General features: G+C 39.3%; 1 protein-coding gene across 2 annotated transcripts in view; it reads left to right on the top strand.

The window, feature by feature from the left end:
- The window catches only part of LOC131971589 (plexin-A1-like), a 409,823-nt gene that overhangs the window by 335,572 nt on the left and 51,419 nt on the right, over window positions 1-22,832 (top strand). For both annotated transcript variants that reach the window (XM_059333098.1, XM_059333099.1), the window contains 2 exons: window positions 4,955-5,098; window positions 20,708-20,942. In XM_059333098.1, the coding sequence (XP_059189081.1) occupies window positions 4,955-5,098; window positions 20,708-20,942 (379 nt within the window). The remainder of the gene's footprint in view (window positions 1-4,954; window positions 5,099-20,707; window positions 20,943-22,832) is intronic.

The following is a 22,832-nucleotide window of genomic DNA, read 5'->3' as shown; positions in this document are numbered from 1 at the left end:
GTCTACACTTTGCACAATAAAGAGAGCATATAATATTAATTTCTTTTACATCAGTGTCACATTAATGTTATATTTGCATTGAATCTTAGTGCTTTTATCTGCTGCTAGAATGTGCCTCGACTATCTCTCATGTTATCACAGAGACTGTGTTAAACTGTTTATGTCCATGAAGAGACTGAAAACAGCATAACCGTCGTAATTTATTTCTTAAATGATAATTTATTAGCAAAGAGCCTCTCAGTAATTGCCAAATCTCCTGCTTGGCTTGTTGGTGGAGCTGCCTACCCGTTGGAAGTGCTGATGAGATGGACAAAAAATGCAATTTGGCGGGGTTGGGATGCGGGGGTTGCAAATTCTCAGAGATGCGTGCACTGTGCTCGCCACGCAATTAATTTCTCATCTGAAGTGTCGGGTGTGTTTTTACTGAGGTGTGTTAGCGGGAGGAGAAGAAAAACATTTATCTGGTCTTGGTGTGTGTTTGTGTGTTTTGGAGAGCGTGTCCCCGCATGATGCTTCTTGCCTGTAGTGTGTGTGTGTGTGGCAACAGCTCCATGTGTGGCTTCAAGTTGAGTGTGTGTGTTGTAAGAAAAATCTGCAGTTTCTGTGGATTTTATGTTGTAAAGCAACTGACCTTAGGTTTAGATTTGTTGGCCCCATCCACATTTTGTGTTTTTACAGTTTTCTATGTCATATATTTCAAAGAAGAATCAGCAAATTATCACATTATCTGTTTCATTTACATTTTAAACAGCGTCCCAACTTTTATTAAATGGTGTTGTACATATGTGCTATTATTGAAGGTGTTAAATTAACTGGAATAACTAACAGATCAGTGTCTGCATCTAACTTAACCCATACATCGTTTTGTAATATTTGTCATTTTTTCCACCTATTTTCGGTCTCTTTCCCAATGAAATGCATTAGAATACATGTGGGAGTGTCGCAATGCAACAAAAGACACAAAATGACACAAAATTACAAAAAAAGCCACAAAAAGCCACAAAATGAGAATACATGTGTGAGTGTCGCAATGCAACAAAAGACACTAAATGACCAAAAAAAGACACAAAACGACAAAAAAAAAGACTCAAAAAGACACAAATTGACCAAAAAAAGACACAAATTGACCAAAAAAAGACACAAAATGACCAAAAAAAACAATTTGGTGGGGTTGGGATGCGGGGGTTGCAAATTCTCAGAGATGCGTGCACTGTGCTCGCCACGCAATTCATTTCTCATCTTGTAGTATTCGTAGTTTTTTCCACCTATTTTCGGTCTCTTTCCCAATGAAATGCATCAGAATACATGTGGGAGTGTCGCAATGCAACAAAAGACACAAAAGGACACAAAATGACTAAAAAAAGACACAAAATGACCAAAAAAGACACAAAATGACTAAAAAAAAGACACAAAATGACCAAAAAAGACAGAAAATGACAAAAAAAAGCCAAAAAAAGCCACAAAATGAGAATACATGTGGGAGTGTCGCAATGCAACATGAGACTTTTCCAGAACTTTGAAATCATCATCAAAAAAAGACACAAAATGACCAAAAAAAGACACAAAATGACAAAAAAAAGACACAAAAAGACAAAAAAAGACACAAAATCACCAAAAAAACAATGCAAATTCTCAGAGATGCGTGCACTGTGCTCGCCACGCAATTAATTTCTCATCTGAAGTGTCGGGTGTGTTTTTACTGAGGTGTGTTAGCGGGAGGAGAAGAAAAACATTTATCTGGTCTTGGTGTGTGTTTGTGTGTTTTTGGAGAGCGTGTCCCCGCATGATGCTTCTTGCCTGTAGTGTGTGTGTGTGGCAACAGCTCCATGTGTGGCTTCAAGTTGAGTGCATGTGTTGCTTGAACTCTGCGTGTGTGTGTGTTGCTGTGTGTGTGTGTGTGTGTGTGTGAGATGCAATGGGATGCATGTTTACAGGGTTGCGGAGCAGGGCTGGGTGGCGGCCTGCAGAGACGATGGGATTGGAAAACGGAGTCTGTCTCTGCGTCCCACTGCTAAGACAGCGGGAGATGCGTCAGCTATCTCCTCTCTCTCTCTCCGTCGATGTCGCACGCTCTGTTTTCTGCTCATTCCTATTTTCTTTCTCACTTCAGAGTATATTCCTTTCATCTTTTTTTTCTCTACCTCTCTCATAATCTTCCCTCTCTGCCTGCCTTCTCCTCCTCCTCCTGATGTTTTCTTGCCACGTTTCCTATCTGTCTTGTTTTCTTTTGTATTCATCCGTCCCCCTGTTGCTTTTTGTTTTCTTGCCGTTCCGTCTCTTCACACCACTAACTGCCTCCCCTCCATCACAGACAAAGTGTGTGTCAAATTGGAACTAGTGGGTTCGATATTGAAATGAAAAACTGGAACTGAAATTGACAAATGTTAGAATTTACACACCTCTGGTACCGACTTTGTGCGTGGAATTCAGTTTAGTGGACAGAAGACGAAACAGTGTGTGTTTTCCCCCCCATGTAGTACACACAGTATGCATGAGTGGACTTTCCTCCCTTCCTTCTTCACTCTTATTTTTCTTCTCAAGTTTCTGCTTTCGATTTAGTAGAACTGTGTTCGAATAGAATACAAAATGGGAATATTTGATCCTTGAAAACTGCAATTCATACATTAAAAAGCAATCTGTCTGTCAGTGTATCAGCAATTCCACAGTTCCAAGAAAACAATTGATGCTTGCAAAGGAGTAAACAATACTTTTTGCTCGTGTCTTGAGTCTTGTGATATGTTCTTTTCTTCTTCACAAAAAGACCACAAACAATAATAAATTGGTTTTATTAAAGCTGTGCTGTTTTCTGGAGAAAGAAATCGAATTTGAAAATACAGCTCCCACACTCTCTGTTCTAAGTTTGTACAGTAACCGAACGAGACAATTATATCTAACTACTTCTCCAACAGAAACAACAAAAGAGGTCGTGTGTCATTACCACAAATTACTGCACATAGGCACGTACCACGTACTCGCGTTTCAGGGCAGATATTAACGTATTTCAGCTCTCAGGCTCTCAGTACAACGGCACGTACGGTTCCACATACCACTGACCTTAGGTTTAGGGCAAAATAACCACTGACCTTAGGTTTAGGGCAAAATAACCACTGACCTTAGGTTTAGGGCAAAGAACCACTGACCTTAGGTTTAGGGCAAAAAAAACACTGACCTTAGGTTTGTTTAGGGCAAAAAACCACTGACCTTAGGTTTAAATCAAAAAACTTCTGCTAAGGTGTTACAAAAGACAGTTAATAACCAGTAAATAAATGTACGTAAATGCTTGAAATTAAGAAGTTACAAGCGTCACGTGACTGCCGCAAGTTACGTAAAAAACGTGATTCACGTTACTTAAGTTAAAAATGGTTGACTTTTGTTTTCACGCGGGACCAAACCCCGATATTCTGGGTGAAAGTCAGATGCTTGTTTGACCCGTCTACCACCTCAGCCTCCAACTGTCCGTGGGAATCCGCCCTTTTAAACTCTGCTTGGCTGTCAACCCCTTCTATGACAGCAAGATGATGGCGGCTAATTCATAAATATAGCTTGTTTTTCGCTGCCTGAACACATGACCTATAGTGATATTATATGTCAGAATCACTGTCCTACTTTTTATAGACTTGTGGGCCTGTTAAGCTGTATAAGATGACATACTGTGATTCAAGACTGTAGCTCGCTGCATAAAGATGGACTTGAATTAGCCGTGAGTCTTTCGCTACGGTTAGCTGAACGCTGAACATTTTCTCTAAATCTCCGATGGCAACATGTCCCATTGGTCCAATGTCCCAATAGACCCAAGAAGTGATCTATCTGTAAGCAAAACCAAGTGGTTTTTGTGCCAAATTCTAACCATTCCTTAACCAAAGCGTTGGAGTATGGTGTGTATTTTTGGACTATTTGGCAGTTGGACCCATTTGTCTATAAGTCGGACTGATGGGATGTCGGAACAATGACACTTCATTGATATTGACACGATTTTTTGCGTTGGTTGGCAAACTTTCTTCCAGACTCAATAGAATGTTGCAATTAAACATTTGTGGGTGAAGTGTTTCAGAGATGGAGAGAAATAGCTGCTTATGGTTTTGCCTTGAATTAGCTGCAGCCATGAGTCTTTGGCTACGGTTAGCAGGAGACTAAACATTTTCTCTAAATCTCCGATGCCACCATGTCCCATTGGTCCAATGTCCCAATAGACCCAAGAAGTGATCTGTCTGTAACCCTAACCAAGTGGTTTTTGTGCATAAACCTAAGTCAGACTGATGGGATTTTGGAACAATGGCACTTCATTGATATTGACATGATTTTTTGCATTGGTAGTCAGACTTTCTTCCAGACTCAATAGAAATATTCCTTTGTGTTTAAAAAGGCTAAACTGTTGAAAAAAGCAACATTTAATCACCATTGTGACCAGATGTTTTAGATTTATTGTCGCATTCTCTTTTTGATAACTTCCTTTTTGGGGTTACTTTGCAGTGTAGACAGTTGAAACCAATGCTGGAAATTCAGGTTTTTTGACATTATATCAGGTTTTGACGAACTGAAAGGACTTCTGCTTTTGTAGAACAGTCAACAGGAATGCATTCTCTCTGAAATGACCTGGGATTGGGTTCCCTAACCCTAACCCTAAACTACCTCTAACCCTAACCCTGAATACATATTACAAGAGCAGATGCAGAAGTCTTGCTTCCCTTTAACTTCAGTTATGATATACTGAAAGGTTGTTATGGGATTTTTGCCCTATGACACCAAAATAAAAGCCCTTTTTTAACTGTTTTGTATGTCCGAAGCCATAGAGATTTCTTATTTTCTCCAAGAAGCAGGAACACATCAGTGGGTCTAATTGTAACATTGGGTACCTCTATAATGATGAACCCACACACTCTTTAGTTTCCCTGATAAAGGAAGCTAAATGAGCTGACTGCCTCTCCTCACCACCTTTCTCTCCGTCTGCCTTCAGGGTCGTAACCTGATCCCAGCAGCTCCCGGCAACAGTCGCCTCAACTACACGGTGCTGATCGGAGAGACTCCCTGCGTCCTCACGCTGTCGGAGAGCCAGCTGCTGTGTGAATGGCCCAACCTCACCGGACAGCACAAAGTCACGGTCAGACCACTGTCCTGCTTCCTCATCCTCATCCTCATCCTCATCCTCATTAGTGGAGCGGCTAAGTGCTCATTTTTGCCAGAATCTTTCAGTTTATGATACAAGCGTGAAAATTGGCATGAACACTCTCCATGGGTAACTTAACAAGAAAATTGTCCGAGACATTTGAAATTTTAAGATGGCGGCCATTTTTCAAGATGGCCGACACCTAAGTGGAGCAGTTAAGTGATATAATGGTTTATTTGGTGATACAAGCATACAAATTGGCATGAGCAGTCTCTGTTGGTCACTTGACAATGACCCACCGACAGTTATTTGAATTTCCAAGATGGCGGCCATTTTTCAAGATGGCCAACACCTTAGTGGAGCAGTTAAGTGATATATGGTATATTTGGTGATACAAGCATACACATTGGCATGAGCAGTCTCTGCTGGTCACTTGACAATAACCCACCCACAGTTACTTGAAATTCCAAGATGGCGGCCATTTTTCAAGATAGCCGACACCTTAGTGGAGCAATTGAATGATATAATGGTTTACAAGCATACAAATTGGCATGACCAGTATCTGTGGGTCACTTGACAATAACCCAACCACAGTTACTTGAAATTCCAAGATGGCGGCCATTTTTCAAGATGGCCGACACCTTAGTGGAGCAATTAAATTATATAATGGTTTATTTGGTGATACAAGCATAAAAATTGGCATAAGCAGTCTCCATGGGTCACTTGACAATAAGCCACCCACAGTTACTTGGGTTGACAAAAAAACACTCCCAGCCACTTGAAATTTCTATTTTCAAGATGGCCGCCCCCTGGATCCTCAAGACAAGTTTTAACACATCATAATACAGTTGTGTTGATTTGTTGATCATGGACAGATTAGACAAGAGTGAGTATCTGCACTACCAGGGCACAATGGTGATATATGACTGCTGTTAAACTCAGAGTGGGGTTCAATGTCAGCCAATTGTAAAGTTAGTCAAAGAAGAGACGACAAATCTCTGAGTAGTTTTAGTTAACCGGGTGGTGTACAGATCGTACAGGGTAAAAATGGCATTGGATGAACGATTGGACTAAGTGTAGGGTTAAGGCATGAACTTAGTTGTATCCCATACACCAAAGTGCTTATTAAAAGGTGGTAAAAGGCTAAACCCTCGGCCTCTGCCTTTGAATTTGCTGCAGACATTGCAGAAGCCATTATAACAGTTGAGAAAACAAACAGCAGGACACCAAGATCATACTGGTTATGATACCATTGCAAGAAATGTTCCATTATTTCATAAAATAAATGCTCTGCCTATCTTACGTAGTCCAACCCGACTAGATGAAGGTGATGGCATAGAAAGCACATTGACAAGAAACAGAGCAAAATATTATTCAAGCTGTAAACTTATGTTCAACAACACACAGCTGGAAAGGGCACAAAAAAGGCATCTACTGCTGCTAAAGACACTAAAAATACCAAAGATATCCATGTCAAGAGGTCAAGAGGATCTCAGGCTTCTTATGAGGCTGGATATGTGTGGGGACAGGCATTGAAGAGACACCCACAAATGCTGAGCCCGTCCGACTGGGGATGGGTTAAACGGGACAAGGAGAGGAAAGTCGTCTGGACTCCACTTCCACCTATTGCGGAGAGTTGTTGGGAGTTGACAAAATGTGGGTGCACCAAGGCTTGTACTGGAAAGTGTAAGTGCTACAGATATGGACTCAGTTGCCCCTGCTAGAACTTATTTGCTTGTTTCTTTTGCCAGTGTTATTCCTTGTTGTCCTTTGTGTTTTAAAGTGTAGGCCTATGGCTCGGCTTCCCCTCGCCACATCGGCAAATTATGTTCTAATTTGTCACCAGCCTATTACTGTGACATGTTCAGTTTTTACTTTGTAACATTGCTTTCACATTTTCAGTTTAGTTCCCTAGTATAGTTTCAGATACTGTTTGTCATGGTTCCACGTCAGCCAGAGCTGCTGTTGCCTCTGGATCTGTCATTATTGCCATTCAGTATTAACCATTGCTCAATTATTATTTTGGAGCACTGTCCGTTCAGCACCACAACTGTGTTTCCCAATCCCTTAGTATTTATTTGGCATGTTTAATGGCAGTAGTAATGGTTAGTTATAAAAAAAAGTAATTTAAAAAACTATTTAAAAAAGCCCTCATGGTAAGGGAGCCTGTGTACCTCGGTGAACCCAGAGAGCTACGCCGGTGGGAGGGATCTCCTGTCAGGTTTTACCAAACTGGACAGGTCGTGGGCAAGGAGTCAAAGCACAGTCAAACAACCTCTCTTGAGGAACCCAATACATTTCTATGAGAAAATTCATAATTTAAAGGTCCACGTGGCCACATCCTGAAAAAAAAATTGCCGCCTTGAAATTTCAAGTAGCTGTGGCTGGCTTATTGTCAAGTGACCGACAGATACTGCTCATGCCAGTTTTTTTGGTATGTCACCCAATAAACCATTGTATCACTTAACTGCTCCACTAAGGTGTCGGCCATCTTGAAAAATGGCCGCTATCTTGGAATTTCAAGTAACTGTGCGTTGCTTATTGTCAAGTGACCTACAGATACTGCTCATGCCAATTTTTATGCTTGTATCACCAAATAAACCATTATATCATTCAATTGCTCCACTAATGTGTCGGCCATCTTGAAAAATGGCCGCCATCTTAGAATTTCAAGTAACTGTGGGTGGGTTATTGTGAAGTGACCCACAGATACTGCTCATGCCAATTTTTATGCTTGTATCACCAAATAAACCATTATATAATTTAATTGCGCCACTAAGGTGTCGGCCATCTTGAAAAATGGCCGCCATCTTACAATTTCAAATGTCTCGGACAATTTTCTTGTTAAGTGACCCATGGAGACTGCTCATGCCAATTTTTATGCTTGTATCACCAAATAAACCATTATATCATTCAATTGCTCCACTAAGGTGTCGGCCATCTTGAAAAATGGCCGCCATCTTGAAATTTCAAGTAACTGTGGGTGGGTTATTGTCAAGTGACCAACAGAGACTGCTCATGCCAATTTGTATGCTTGTAACACCAAATAAACCATTATATCACTTAACTGCTCCACTTAGGTGTCGGCCATCTTGAAAAATGGCCGCCATCTTAAAATTTTAAATGTCTCGGACAATTTTCTTGTCAAGTGACCCATGGAGAGTGTTCATGCCAATTTTCACGCTTGTATCATAAACTGAAAGATTATATCACTTAGCCGCTCCACTACATCCCTGTCTCTGTCATCATCATCCATCTGACCTCACTTTGACTAATGCTGGGCTGACACCAGTCCCAGACTAAAAACTGAAAGTCTTTAGTAAATCTAGGAGTTTTACTGGAGTCATCTCCATGGTTCAGTTTAAGTAGTAATCTGTTTCATATCAGTCTTTTCTAGTCTTGGTTTGGATCTGATTTGATATTAAGTCTCAGTGACGTAACACAATCAACAACCAATAGATGGGCAGGGAAAGGTCCTGGTTCAGACTGGTTCCAGACTGGTTCCAGACTTGTTCCTGACCGGTTCCAGACTGGTTCCTGACTGGTTCCAGACTGGTTCCAGACTGGTTCCAGACCAGTTCTAGACTGGTTCCAGACCGGTTCCTGACTGGTTCCAGACTGGTTCCAGACCAGTTCCTGACAGGTTCCAGACTGGTTCCTGACTGGTTCCTGACTTGTTCCAGACCGGTTCCAGACCGGTTCCTGACTGGTTCCAGACCGGTTCCAGACTGGTTCCTGACTGGTTCCAGACTGGTTCCAGACCAGTTCCTGACTGGTTCCAGACTGGTTCCAGACCGGTTCCTGACTGGTTCCTGACTGGTTCCAGACTGGTTCCAGACCAGTTCCTGACTGGTTCCAGACTGGTTCCTGACTGGTTCCTGACTGGTTCCAGGCTGGTTCCTGACCGGTTCCTGACTGGTTCCTGATTGGTTCCAGACCGGTTCCAGACTGGTTCCAGACCGGTTCCTGACTGGTTCCAGACTGGTTCCAGACTGGTTCCAGACCGGTTCCAGACTGGTTCCTGACTGGTTCCAGACTGGTTCCAGACCGGTTCCTGACTGGTTCCAGACTGGTTCCAGACCGGTTCCAGACTGGTTCCTGACTGGTTCCAGACTGGTTCCAGACCGGTTCCTGACTGGTTCCAGACTGGTTCAAGACTGGTTCCTGACTGGTTCCAGACTGGTTCCAGACCGGTTCCTGACCGGTTCCAGACTGGTTCAGACTGGTTCCTGACTGGTTCCAGACCGGTTCCAGATCGGTTCCTGACTGGTTCCAGGCTGGTTCCAGACTGGTTCCAGACTGGTTCCAGACTGATTCCAGACTGGTTCCAGACTGGTTCCAGACCCGCCAGTAAAACCACGTCCACAGGAAAAAGGAACGTCACAATAATGCCTCAATAAAATCTAGTGATGTCATATATTTAGATGTTTCTTAGTGAAGAGAACAGTAAGGAGACCCAGTTAAAATGTATCAATAAATGTATACATAAATAAGTCATAAATAATCAATGATTAATGTTTCATTAACTAAATGAAAGTTAATAGAGCTTCCTCCTCCTCTCTCTCCTCCTCCTCTTCCTCCTCTCCTCCTCCTCCTCCTCTCTCTCCTAGTTGTAGTCTTGTAAATAGTTTCCCTGCTAGATTGACAGTCTGTGTAAAATCTCAGTGTGAGACTAAAAACTCTAAACTTGTCTTTAGATGTGACACGATAGTTTTCCAGGATTCTTTTCTAAATCTTTTAAAGTGTTCTGATGTTCAGGTAGCAGAAGATAAAACACTTTTCTGTCCCATTTTGGCCCCAGAAGTCTCTGAATGGATTATCTGAGAGAGAACTTGCTGTATTTTACAGGCTGAGACCTTCATGCTAGACTTCTCTCTTAATATAATTTCATATCTTTCTTGTCCATTAAATAACTGGGTCAGTTTTCAGCGTGCCCGATTTATTCAAAAAAGCCGACACAAAATACCACCTGTTCTACTCTGTCTACCCACTCTGACCCAGTAATTCATGTTTATGAATATGAAAACATTCTAGCCTGACAATCTCGGCCCATAATGTCACTCTAACCTTGTTGTTGAGTTATGTGAATAACCCCTCGCATCTTTTCTAAACAATTTCCTCTGACAGAGTCGGGATTCGCTCCATTGAGCCTGCACACCAAGGCTGCTGTTAAATATTTAACGCTTAATTAACATGTTGATCTTCATTGGCCTTCAGCTAGCCTGTTGCAGAAAATCAGGCAGTGGAAGTTTCAAGTACTGGAGCTCTGATAAATAAACGACAGCACATTAACCCTTAATAGGGCTCTCATTGAAATACTTGCAAATTCCAGATTTCAACCCTAGAGAATATTGGAGGATATTACATACAGCCAGAATGTGGACTGTAATATTGTAATATATATGTGTAATATTTTGAGAAAAAAGTTTACGAGATTAAAGTGACAAATCTACTAGAAAAAAATGTGCAGATTTCTTAGATTTAAAGATGTGAATCTGCGAGAAAAAAATTGTTTTTCCACTTTTTTTCTCGTAAATCTGCGACTTTTGCGCACTTTCGCCACTTTAAATCTCTTAAATCTACAATTTTTTTTTCTTCTAGATTTGCCACTTTAATCTAGTAAATTTGCAACTTTGGTTGCAAAACAGTTGCTTTTTGTGTCACTTTTTTCACGTAAATCTGCAACTTTTTTTGTTGTAGATTTGCCACTTTAATCTAGTAAATTTCAGTTGCTTTTTTGTCACTTTTTTCTCGTAAATCTGCAACTTTTTTGCACAGATTTGCCATTTTAAATCTCTTAAATCTGCAACTTTTTTTCTTGTAGATTTGCCACTTTAATCTAGTAAATTTGCAACTTTAGATGTAAAACACTTGCTTTTTTGTCACTTTTTTCTCTTAAATCTGCAACTTTTTCGCACAGATTTGCCACTTTAAATCTTTTAAATCTGCAACTTTTTTCTTGTAGATTTGCAACTTTAATGTATTAAATTTGCAACTTTTTTCTTGTAGATTTGCCACTTTAATCTAGTAAATTTGCAACTTTTTACTTGTAGATTTGCCACTTTAATCTAGTACATTTGCAACTTTTTTCTTGTAGATTTGTCACTTTCATCTAATAAATTTGCAACTGTTTTCTTGTAGATTTGCCACTTTAATGTATTCAATTTGCAACTTTTTTCTTGTAGATTTGCCACTTTAATCTAGTAAATTTGCAACTTTTTTCTAGTAAATTTGCAACTTTTTTCTTGTAGATTTGCCACTTTAATCTAATACATTTGCAACTGTTTTCTTGTAGATTTGCCACTTTAATGTATTCAATTTGCAACTTTTTTCTTGTAGATTTGCCACTTTAATCTAATACATTTGCAACTGTTTTCTTGTAGATTTGCCACTTTAATGTATTAAATTTGCAACTTTTTTCTCGAAATATTACCTCCCCTCCCCCGGGTTTGTATTTGTATTTTTATTCATATTTTGCCCTAATATACCGTCATAGTTCTCCTGGTACAAGTCATTGAAGAATAACTCTGTTTGTACGACTGTTTCTTGCAGATTTTTTTTCTACATTTTTCATTTTTACATTGGAGGTCCAGGTGAATAAAGTTAATATTATTATATTATTATCATACTGATTGGTCAGACGGCATGGGGTCACCGTCTGTGACGTAGCCTGATCTTTGCTGAAGTTACCAAATCTAGTTCTTCGCCCGATATAAAGGTTTAACAATAAAAAGCAGAGATCTGCAGACCTTGCACCACTTTAAAGTTAAATCCATTAAGGTTTTGGAATGTGGCGAGTCACGGGGAAATCATTCACGTATTGAAATAACGTGTTCAACATGACCACAGTGAGCCTCCCGACATGTCTGCAGACTGAACCTCATGTTTCTTTCTCTCTGCTGAACTCTATCCACATCAGCAGCTGTGCAGCTGTCAGCAGTTTTTCGCTGCAGGTGCTGCTGGTTTTGGATTTTTTTTTTTTTTAAAGTCCCTCAGTGCCGTCTCCATTTTTCATGTATTTTTATTAGCTTCACTTGACTTTGATGGTGTTGACATTTATTAGTACACACAGTATAATGTACCTAACGCTCAGTAAATCCACAAGCCAAACTCTAATCAGAGCAACACCCATCACCACTGCTTCATGCAGCTCTTTGTCACATTGAGAACGACTGCCAGAGTCTATAATAGCCACCAGCTAGTGGTCTAACATGGATTTGGCCTCTGGGGGGCAATATTTCTGGGATTCTGGTGAAACAAGTGGATATCTGGCTAATGCATAATAGATGTCTAAGATGGATGTACACTACAGGCCAAAAGTTTGGAAGCAAGATCAGATTTATACAAAAAAAGATTGTTTCAAGATAGTTTCATTGGTACACTTTGCAACAAAATAAACATGATTTTTATGTTAAGAGTCAGTTATTAGAACACATTTTCTTTTCATATTTTTCATATCAGGTCTTTGGGTTTTGAAATTGCATTTCAGCCAATACATTCTACCTCTTGTGCCCTCTGCAACCAAATACCACTCAAACATGATTGGTTAATACTACAAATTTTACTACAAAGGGAACAGAACGCGCCTGATACCTACATTTTAACACAGATATCTGTTTATAGAGATCAGTGAAGGAGAGAAATGGGCATGGAAGAAAAGCGGCATCTATACGGGCTGAAATATGTGCCACCAGAAACTGAATTATTTATATTTATGTTTGAATTTGAATTGCTTAACTTGAATAATTTCATAAAAAACACTGAATTTGAATCACATCATTTGAATTTGTATTCTTCAATTTGAATCATTGCATTGAAAAACTGATTCTGAATTGTAATTTGACACTGAATTTATTAGTTTGGAACTGAATATTCAGTTCTAACAATTCAAATTCAGTTCGCAAAATTAAATTTCTATTTTCTGCGAAGAACATCCGGGTAGTTGAGGCAGAGCAATCGAGTACAGATTCACAGAGCTCCTCTTCGGCCAATCAGCACCTCCGTTTTCTGCGCTCGATTGCTCTGCCTCAACTACCCGGACGTTCGTCGCAGAAAATTTAAATTGAATTTTGCAAACTGAATTTGAAATGTGAGGACTGAACGTTCAATTCCAAACTAATAAATTCGATTTAAAACAAATTCAACAACAAGCACTGGAAATCTTTGCACGGGCCTAAAGTCAATCATTATTGGAGACAAATTCAAAGCAACATGTAGTTTATACACAAATGATCATTTTGCAGGTGAAGTACTCCTTTAACCAAGAATCAACAAATCCAAAGACATTTCATTTGTAATAATGACTCGTTGATTATCAACATTGTTGCAGATTCACTAATCAGATCTTAAAAAGTGTCTTCTCTAAATGGATAAAAATGCTTTCACAGTCTACATATCTGCAGTGGGTTCTGGGTTTGTAGCACTTCACCACAGCAGAAAACAGATTTATTTTCCCTATTTTTCATCTCAGAGTGGACCAGAATGCTTCTGTTACATGTTAAAATCGCCCTCCGGCGTCCAGCGTCTCCTGCAGCGGCTCGCTTTACTGCACCTTTTTCATCTCACCAGCTCTCCGCTCTGATTCAGGAGTGGTGAAGGCTGCACACTGTGTCAATTAAAGGCAGAAATATACTGCTTCGTTTGGTCATAAACCTGCCATTTTTCTTCTCCTAACATGGTAAGAATGAATGTATAACCAGTATACATACCTACTTCTCAGGACTAATTAAATTGCAAAAAATGGGACATCTAATCCAAGAAAAGAATCAATATTTATAAGACTAAATCAGAGCAAACAGAGACTTAGAATATGATCAGAAAAGTGTACAAGTTTCCACTTTTGCTGCAGTGTAAGTCCATGACAAGGCACTGTCACCAGCCCGGCTCTGTCCTAGAGTTATGGGAAAAACATAAAAGGTGGTATTAAGAATAGAATTGTTTCTGCAGGATGCTACTGATATGCAGACGCTAAGCTTGTCTCTAAGCTCTAATCCAGGAAGCTCCTTCACTCTATAAACCTTTCTGATGTGCAAATTTTGTCCAACTCTCAGCAAATCCAAGCTAAAGTTTCTTTTTTTTAAAAAAAAAGTCCTGCCACATCATCACTGAGTTACACTTCCTGTCACAAACTGCAACATTTATTTTATTTATTTTTTATCACCACATACTGTGTGAATGCTGTTGTAGTGGAAATTACTAATCAAAGATCACGTCTGGTTCCTTTTAGATTTCTTTATTATCAGACATCAGAATCAGAGAACTTTGTCCAATCTCAAAGGCTGCTGAGAAAAGGTGTCCGTCTCCAATAAAAGCTCTTGTTCTCTCTGCCTTTTCTGTCTGTTTCAGGGCGTTTTTAAGCAATTATCTGTAAAACCATGATTGTAACATCCCACACCTCCAACCTATAGGGCATGTTTTACATGAACGGCACGCTGCTAAATTTACTTTTTAACCTTGAAAGCAGGGGTCTCAAACTCAAATTACCTGGCGGACGCTTGAGGCAGTATCAAAATGACCAAAAAAAGACACAAAATTACTAAAAAATAAAGACACAAAATGACAGAAAAAAACTAAATTACTTTAAAAAGACACAAAATGACCAAAAAAAGACAAAATTACAAAAAAATAAAGACACAAAATGACAAAAAAAACTAAATTACCTAAAAAAGAAACAAAATGACCCAAAAAAGACACAAAATTAGTAAAAAAGACACAAATTAGCAAAAAAAATACTCAAAATTACAAAAAAAAACACACAAAATGACCAAAAAAAGACACAAAATGATAGGCAGGATGAAAAGGATTCAAAATGTACAAAATAGCCCCAGACTCCATCGAGTTAAAGAATTCTTACAGAGAAAAAATCACTTACCGCACTGGCAGATTATTTTTACTTGTTTCGAGCATGTATTTGCTTAATTATAGTTATTTATTTCTTACTTTTTGTCTGTTGGTTTTTGCAGTGAAGAGGTCATACTGAGGCCTGAGAACTTTATGATTAAAAGTAACAGAAAATAAAGCCCCACACTGTTGATGTCACTGTCAGTTCTGGGAGTTTCTGAGATTACGACGCGGCAGGAAATAGTGCCGTAAAAAGTCAAAGAACAAGATTACAAGTGCGTCCCGCGGCAAAACCATTCAGCTTCACTTTGTCCAGATCTGTCAACAGGCTGCACGCTGCACCGCCTGATTCACTCTGACTGGAGCAGACTTTCAAAATCACCGCGCAGCTCCTGCAGCATCTGCAGAGAGGAAGGTCAAAGCGCTCTGAATATGTCTGAATATCTGCACCCCTCCCCCGTTTTACACTCATCACCAATGTCCTTCCACTAGATCTTTATGACATTTACTCCCCACCAGCTACAGCCAATATACCTCCAAAGCTTCTGACAACACATCCATGTAATTTAATATGATGGCTCTCAACACAACCAGCCACTTCTGAGGTAAAACTGGATTTTTTTTTTACCCCCCCTTTTCTTTTTTTTTTATTATTTTTTTCAAACAAAATGTCATGTTGAATATGGGAGCGATGCGATGTGATGGCGGGGGCGGTGGAGTTAGTCCTTCGTCTGACAATAGCCGAAGAAAAAATAGAGCTGTCTGTTCCCATCTCTTCTACAGCGTGTGTGTGTGTGTGTTCTTGTACTTCGTACATAGTGGGGACCAGACATTTTCAACCAACAGAGTGAGGACATTTTTTTGCAAAGTGAGGACATTTCAGCCGGTCCTGACTTCTTTAAAGGCATTTTTTTTTAGATTTCAGACTTTGTTTTAAGGGTTAAAGGTCACATGATAATGATAACTAACTGAAACTGTATTGTGTGGTTACAAAACTAACTAAAATTATAGTGAAAATGTCCTTTGTTTTCGTCTTCGTCAACTTTTTTCATACATAATGAAGATGGATCAGACAAAGGAAATAAAGGCAAAATTTACTGTGACCTCTTTTAATCTCCCACCCAACAAATACCCCATTACAAAAAACTAAAATGAATAAAAACTAAACTAAAACTAGCAAACTCACTCTAAAAACTCATTAAAACTAACTGGATTTGAAAACAAAACAAAAAAATCCAAAACTATTATAACCTTGGTAGGGAATTCACTACTCCAATGAGGGCCCCCACAAAGATAAAAGTACAAGAATGTGTGTGTGTGTGTGTGTGTGTGTGTGTGTATGTGTGTGTGTTCTTGTACTTCCTACATAATGAGGACCGGAACACGTTTTTAACCAACAGAGTGAGGACATTTTTGCAAAGTGAGGACATTTCGGCAGGTCCTCACTTCTTTAAAGGCTTTTTTGAGATTTCAGACTTTGTTTTAAGGGTTAATGTTACAATTAGGTTTACGTTTTAAAAAAAGATAATTAATTAACTAACTGAAACTGTATTGTGAGGTTACAAAACTAACTAAAATCATAGTGAAAATGTCCTTTGTTTTCGTCTTTGTCAACTTTTTTCATACATAATGAAGATGGATAAGACAAAGGAAATAAAGGCAAAATTTACTGTGACCTCTTTTAATCTCCCACCCAACAAATACCCCATTACAAAACACTACAACTAATGAAAACTAAAACTTAAACAAATGAAAAATTCAAAACTATTATAACCTCGGTAGGGAATTCACTATTCCAATGAGGGTCCTCACAAAGATAGAAGTACAAGAATGTGTGTGTGTGTGTGTGTGTGTGTGTTACTACATGTACAAGTGTTTGCAGTTCGTATGTTTGTGTTGATGTGTGTGTGTGTGCTGTAGAAGGGCACAGCTGTAACACAATAATATTCCCCATGTAGAATGACCTACATACAGGGGACCCCATTGGGTGTCCAGACAAACTTATGTGTGTGTGTGTGGGTGCACAGAAAGAACTGCTGTCTGTCTGTGTGTCTGTGTGTGTGTGTGTGTGTGTGTGTGTGTGTGTGTCCCTTCAGATGCTCAGCTGTGTGTTGGCAGCTGTGTGCCTCCCTTGAGTTTTCGAAGAAACTTGTTTGTTGTTTTGGCCTTCAGCTTTTTAAGTTCCTCCGTCAGTCCTTCAGTCTGTCACCAGAATAAAAATAGACAAATGCCTCGAAAATGTGTCACCAACTTATTATTACTTATACTTGTGCTGCACTCAAGTCATCTGAGGAAACTTCCCCCCTGAGATAATTACACCAGATTTAGCAGTGACCCCTTATGAGATACTAAATAGGAACTTGAGGGCCAACAAAGGAACCGGATACCTCCAATCACTCATGCCTGGTACAACTAAAGTTGATATCTAGACATTTTCCATGGTTTTCTTGATAATGATGTTGGTTATTATGAATGAAACCATGGAAAATCTCTAGATATCAGCTCTTAATTAAACTCTTATCAGCTATTTGTGTTGTTATCATTGTAATTGTCCAAACAAATGTACCTTTAGTTGTACCAGGCATTAAAATGAACAAATGCAATGAAGAAAACAAGGGTGGTGTAATATTTTTTTCCATGACTGTATATAAGGCAGATTATCCAAGTCAGGCAAAGTGTATCCCCGTCCATAACAACAACAACAACAACAACATGGATGGATGGATGGCAGTGTATCATCGTCCATAACAACCTAGTTTGGGACATACTTTTTGCTGTTGGAAACTCAACTACTTTGTAAAACCAGTAAAGAGAACAAGAACGTCTTTGAGTGACATCTAGATTTTGCCCCCTGGATACCAAAGCTGAATATCACTTCTTCCTGACCTCCAATGTCACTGTCATGATAAATGATGGTGCAGGATGATGGAAAAACAACAGATTTCAAACCCATTTTTCTGGGTCATCAAAGGGATAGTTCAGGATTTTGGACTCCTGCCATTAGTGTAGTAGATGCAAATCTCTTAGCTTACTCAATAGATAGACTAAAAGGGATGTACACATAGTGGACATACTGGCTTTTTCAATCTTTGGTATCCGGGGGGGGGGACTCTAGATGTCACTCAAAAACTTGCTTGTTTTGCAAAGAAGTTGAGTTTCCAACAGCAAAAAGTATGTCCTAAACTAGGTTGTTATGGACGATCTATCCATCCACCCACCCACCCAACCAACCAACCAACCAACCATCCAACCATCCAACCAACCAACCAACCATCCAACCATCCAACCAACCAACCAACCAACCAACCATCCAACCAACCAACCAACCAACCAACCACCCAACCAACCAACCATCCAACCATCCAACCAACCAACCAACCAACCAACCAACCATCCAACCAACCAACCAACCAACCAACCAACCATCCATCCATCCCTCCATCCATCCATCCATCCATCCAACCAACCAACCAACCAACTATTTCATACAACTTAATGTCCAAAATCCTGAACTTTCTCTTCAAGGCACAACATGAGAAATATATTCCTTCAATCCACTACATTTACCATTAAAACTGATTGGACATCCACACAAAAGGTTGCTAATTTCTCCTTTAATCTCCTTCTTTTGCAGCCTGATCATGTCCAGGCAGCTAATTGGCTGCTTAATCATATACAAGCCAATTTAATTGTCTCAACTATTGCAAATTAAATTTGTAGGTATTGCCTACATTGATATTGATATAACAGCTTCTCTATTTCTTTAAATCAGACTTTGAAGCCCTTGTAAGTGCACTTCCATGTTAACATTATCAAAGTGCATAATCACACCTCATTTTAATCGGTTATCAACCCCCCTAGTGGATAGCTTGATTTGATGGATTCCAGCACTGTGAGGTTTTTTTTTCTCCGTCTCTCTCTGAGTCTCACTGAGCTTATGTAAATGTAGTTAGTCAGAAAAAAAACATAACATGTGTTTGACTTCCCATAATTACCAAGACTCCTTGGGGAGAGATTTAAATACTGGTGATTACTTTGTTTGATTACTTACACTGTGTGTGAGTGTGTGTGTGAGTGTGTTGTGAGTGTCTTTGTGTGTGTTTTAGAGTGTGTCTACCTCCAGCGTACCGCTTTAACCTTCTTCACAGCGTTCACTCTCTGACCTGAATCAGTTTGTTAAAGTTGACAGTGATAAACGAGGACATTAACAACAAAATATCTATTTTAAAAGCCAAATATTTGGCCTAAATATGGCAGAAAACGAAGGAGGAAGGTGAGACGTTCAAAGTTAAGCTTGTGAGATCTTTATTACCAAAAAGCCTTTGAAGCTGCTCCCCTGAAGGCAAGACTTGAAAACCTTTCCTACAAGAAATGTTCACAGCGGTTGAGGTGATGTAAGGCGCCCCAAAGTATCAGGCTGTCAGAGATCGGCCTGTTTAGTGTGAGTACAGAGCAGATGAAAATTTAATGATCCTTGTGGGAGAAATTGGGTCAACCAGCTTCTCTTTCATCAGACCACCAACTTTCGATCTCTTTAGACCACCTCGTCAAACCTGGAGAGAAAAAAGTAGTAGGGTTTTTTTAACATCTCTCTGAAAAATGATATTTCAAATCCTCGAGACTGGCTGAAGAGAATTTGAACGGGGAAAGTAAATAAGTACTAATTTCCTCTCCTCTCGTCTCCCTGCTTTTGAGCAATTTTCTTTTTTTTTTTTAATGCTGGTCTAAATAGTTTCTCTCCTGTATTTAACTTGTAAGTCCAAATGGGGCAAAGGTATTTTTTATTAAAATGTTTTTAAATCGTTGTTTATTTTTAAAAAAAAGTTTATATTTTTTTGGTCAGGACAGAAATGTATTTAGCTAGCATTAACTAGTGTCAATTGAAACACATTTCTTGCCAAAAGAAAGACATGACAGTAATGTCTCATAGAACCAAATGAGAGGGTTAGGGTTAGTTGGCTATTGTGACCGGCTAATGCAACTGGCCAGCTAATGTGACCGGCTAATACGACCGGGTAATATGACCGGCTAATGCGACTGGCTAATGTGACCGGCTAATGCGACCGGCTAATGTGACCGGCTAATGCGACCGGCTAATGTGACCGGCTAATACAACCGGCTAATGCAACTGGCTAATGTGACCGGCTAATGCAACCGGCCAGCTAATGTGACCGGCTAATGTGACCGGCTAATGCGAGCAGCTAATGTGACCGGTCGGCTTATGTGGCCGGCTAATGTGACCGGCTAATGCGACTGGCTAATGTGACCGGCTAATGCGAGCAGCTAATGACCTGCCGGCTAATGTGGCCGGCTAATGTGACCGGCTAATGCGAGCAGCTAATGTGACCGGCCGGCTAATGTGACCGGCTAAAGCGACCTGCCGGCTAATGCGACCGGCTAATGTGACAGACTAAACCGACCTGCCGGCTAATATGACCTGCTAATGCGACCAGCTAATGTGACCGGTTGAAAAAATGTAAATAGCATAAAAATGCTATAATTTAAAAAACTAAAACATTTAAAATGACATTTATTTAATAGAAAACTATACAAAAGTAACATATTTTATCTTGAAACTGAAAGATTTTCCTAGCAAACCCTTATTTGGCCTGTGCTTGAACACAGGAGAGAAAACAATTTAGATTAGACTGAGAAAATTGATCACCAGAATTTTTTCTCTCACGTTGCCTCTCAGGGCTCCCATACATTGTGAGTTTTTTCGCCCTACAATCATTAAAACCAGTTGCCTGTTTGTGTGTTCAGATCCGTGCTGGTGGGTTCGAGTACTCCCCCGGGACTCTTCACATCTACTCCGACAGCCTGCTGACGCTTCCTGCCATCATCGGCATCGGAGGCGGCGGCGGCCTGCTGCTGCTCGTCATCATCGCCGTGCTGATCGCCTACAAGAGGAAGTCACGGGACGCCGACCGCACCTTGAAACGTCTGCAGCTCCAGATGGACAACCTGGAGTCCAGAGTGGCCCTGGAGTGTAAAGAAGGTAGGCAGTGGAGACAGAGTGTGGGAGCTTCTGTTAGACACAAAACACTGAACGTTCTTCATCTAATTCAACCTACACTGTAAAAAATGTCCCGTTGTTTTTACAGAAAAAAACTGGCAGCTGTGGTGACTAGAATATTTCCGTAAAAAATACAGAACATATGTCAACATCTTTACAGAACAACTTGTACATTTTACATCCTAAAACTAAAAACCTAAAACGGAACTTTTTTTACTGTGTAAATGCAGTATTGCCTGACCCTAAGCAGTTTTAGGGCATTTCTTTTGTTCCTGTCACATTTTACTCACGGGATCTTTGTTTTTTACTTTTTACTATATAAGTCCCGCACTTCTATGGAAATAGTACAATCATGGCTGGAAGTAGGAAGAACTCCTTTGTGCTGAAGTAACAATATCTATATTATAACAAAGAAAATAGAGGATTTTTTTTTTAGTAATATTTTTATTGCATTTTCCAACATAGACAAAAACAACAGCACTGTGGCCACAAAATAAACAAATATCCAAATACTTATTATGTAATACAGACAATACAATAAAAAAGGTCCGTCCCATTACAATTGACAGTGATGTAGCATATATATATATATATCTGGAAAGAAAGAAAAGTAGTAAAAAAAAAAGTTTTTCTACAATCTCAATTTCCATTTCCAGAGATAGAGCTATGTTTTTTTGAAAAAGGAAAATTAAAAATAATAATAATTATAACTAAATGAATGTCCTACCTTATAACCCAAAAACATCAGTTAGCCAGTTTCCCTCATTGCCATCTATAATCCCTTTAATACAATAGTTGTAGAGCCTTTTTCCAGCATATTTAAAGAAGGGTGCCCACATAAAAATCTTTAAAAAATCATCAATTTTTCATAGTTTATTTTCCCCTAAACTTAAACCATTTAGTTTTGGCTTTAAAATCTAACAAAACTGCAAACAGTCATTTAATGCCATGATAACGAAAATATTAGACCTTTGTTTTCTTCAATTTCTTGTTCATTTTTATGGCTGGTACAACTAAAGGTACATTTGTTGGACAAATAAAATAACCAAAATCATCATCAATAAAACCATGTTAAATGTCTAGACATCAGCTCTTAAATTAAACTCTTATCAGCTATTTTTGTTGTTATCTTTATATTTGTCCAAACAAATGTACCTTTAGTTGTACCATCCATTAAAATGAACAATATATTAGAGAAAACAAGGGTTGTCTAGTAATGCTAAGGTGGAGCAGACACTTTCTAACCCATATCATAACTGCTGATAATGGCCATTTAATGTGCAGATAACATTCAAAACAGGTTTTTCATGCAATGATTGTGTAGACTGAAACATATTAGAGGCCTTTTCTATAGACTCGACTACTAAAGGGGAATGTTATAGCAGAGAAATCCTGTCGAGACGGAGAGGTAGTTGAGAGAACGATGAATAAAATTGCAGACAATAACAATTGCAGTTGGATGCTGACCACAGGGTTCCTGCAGGGGATGTTTACTGAGGCAGATCCATAACTGTGACATAGCTGAGTCATAACTATCATCATCAGCACAGAAATACAGTCCGGAAACAAACCAAATGGTGTTGTACATACAGCATAATGTGTCACCTCGCCATACTGCCGTGACACACAGATGGGTGACAGCTCTGCAGAAAAGATGTGTCTAAAAACAGATAAAAACAGTAAATCTGAGGGAAATTATATTGCTGCATGGACAGATGATTTCCCTTGACAAGATTTCTTGAATTAAAATTATTAAATCTAGAAATAAGCATGTTGATTGCTTAAAATAAGAGATTAACTCAAGAATAAAACCAGTTCAAACCATTTAAAACCAGAATAAAATCACATAAAACCAGAATAAAACCACATAAA

Source organism: Centropristis striata, chromosome 5 (assembly GCF_030273125.1).
Source record: "Centropristis striata isolate RG_2023a ecotype Rhode Island chromosome 5, C.striata_1.0, whole genome shotgun sequence".
Taxonomy (NCBI): domain Eukaryota; kingdom Metazoa; phylum Chordata; class Actinopteri; order Perciformes; family Serranidae; genus Centropristis; species Centropristis striata.
This window is presented reverse-complemented; position numbering and strand designations above follow the sequence as displayed.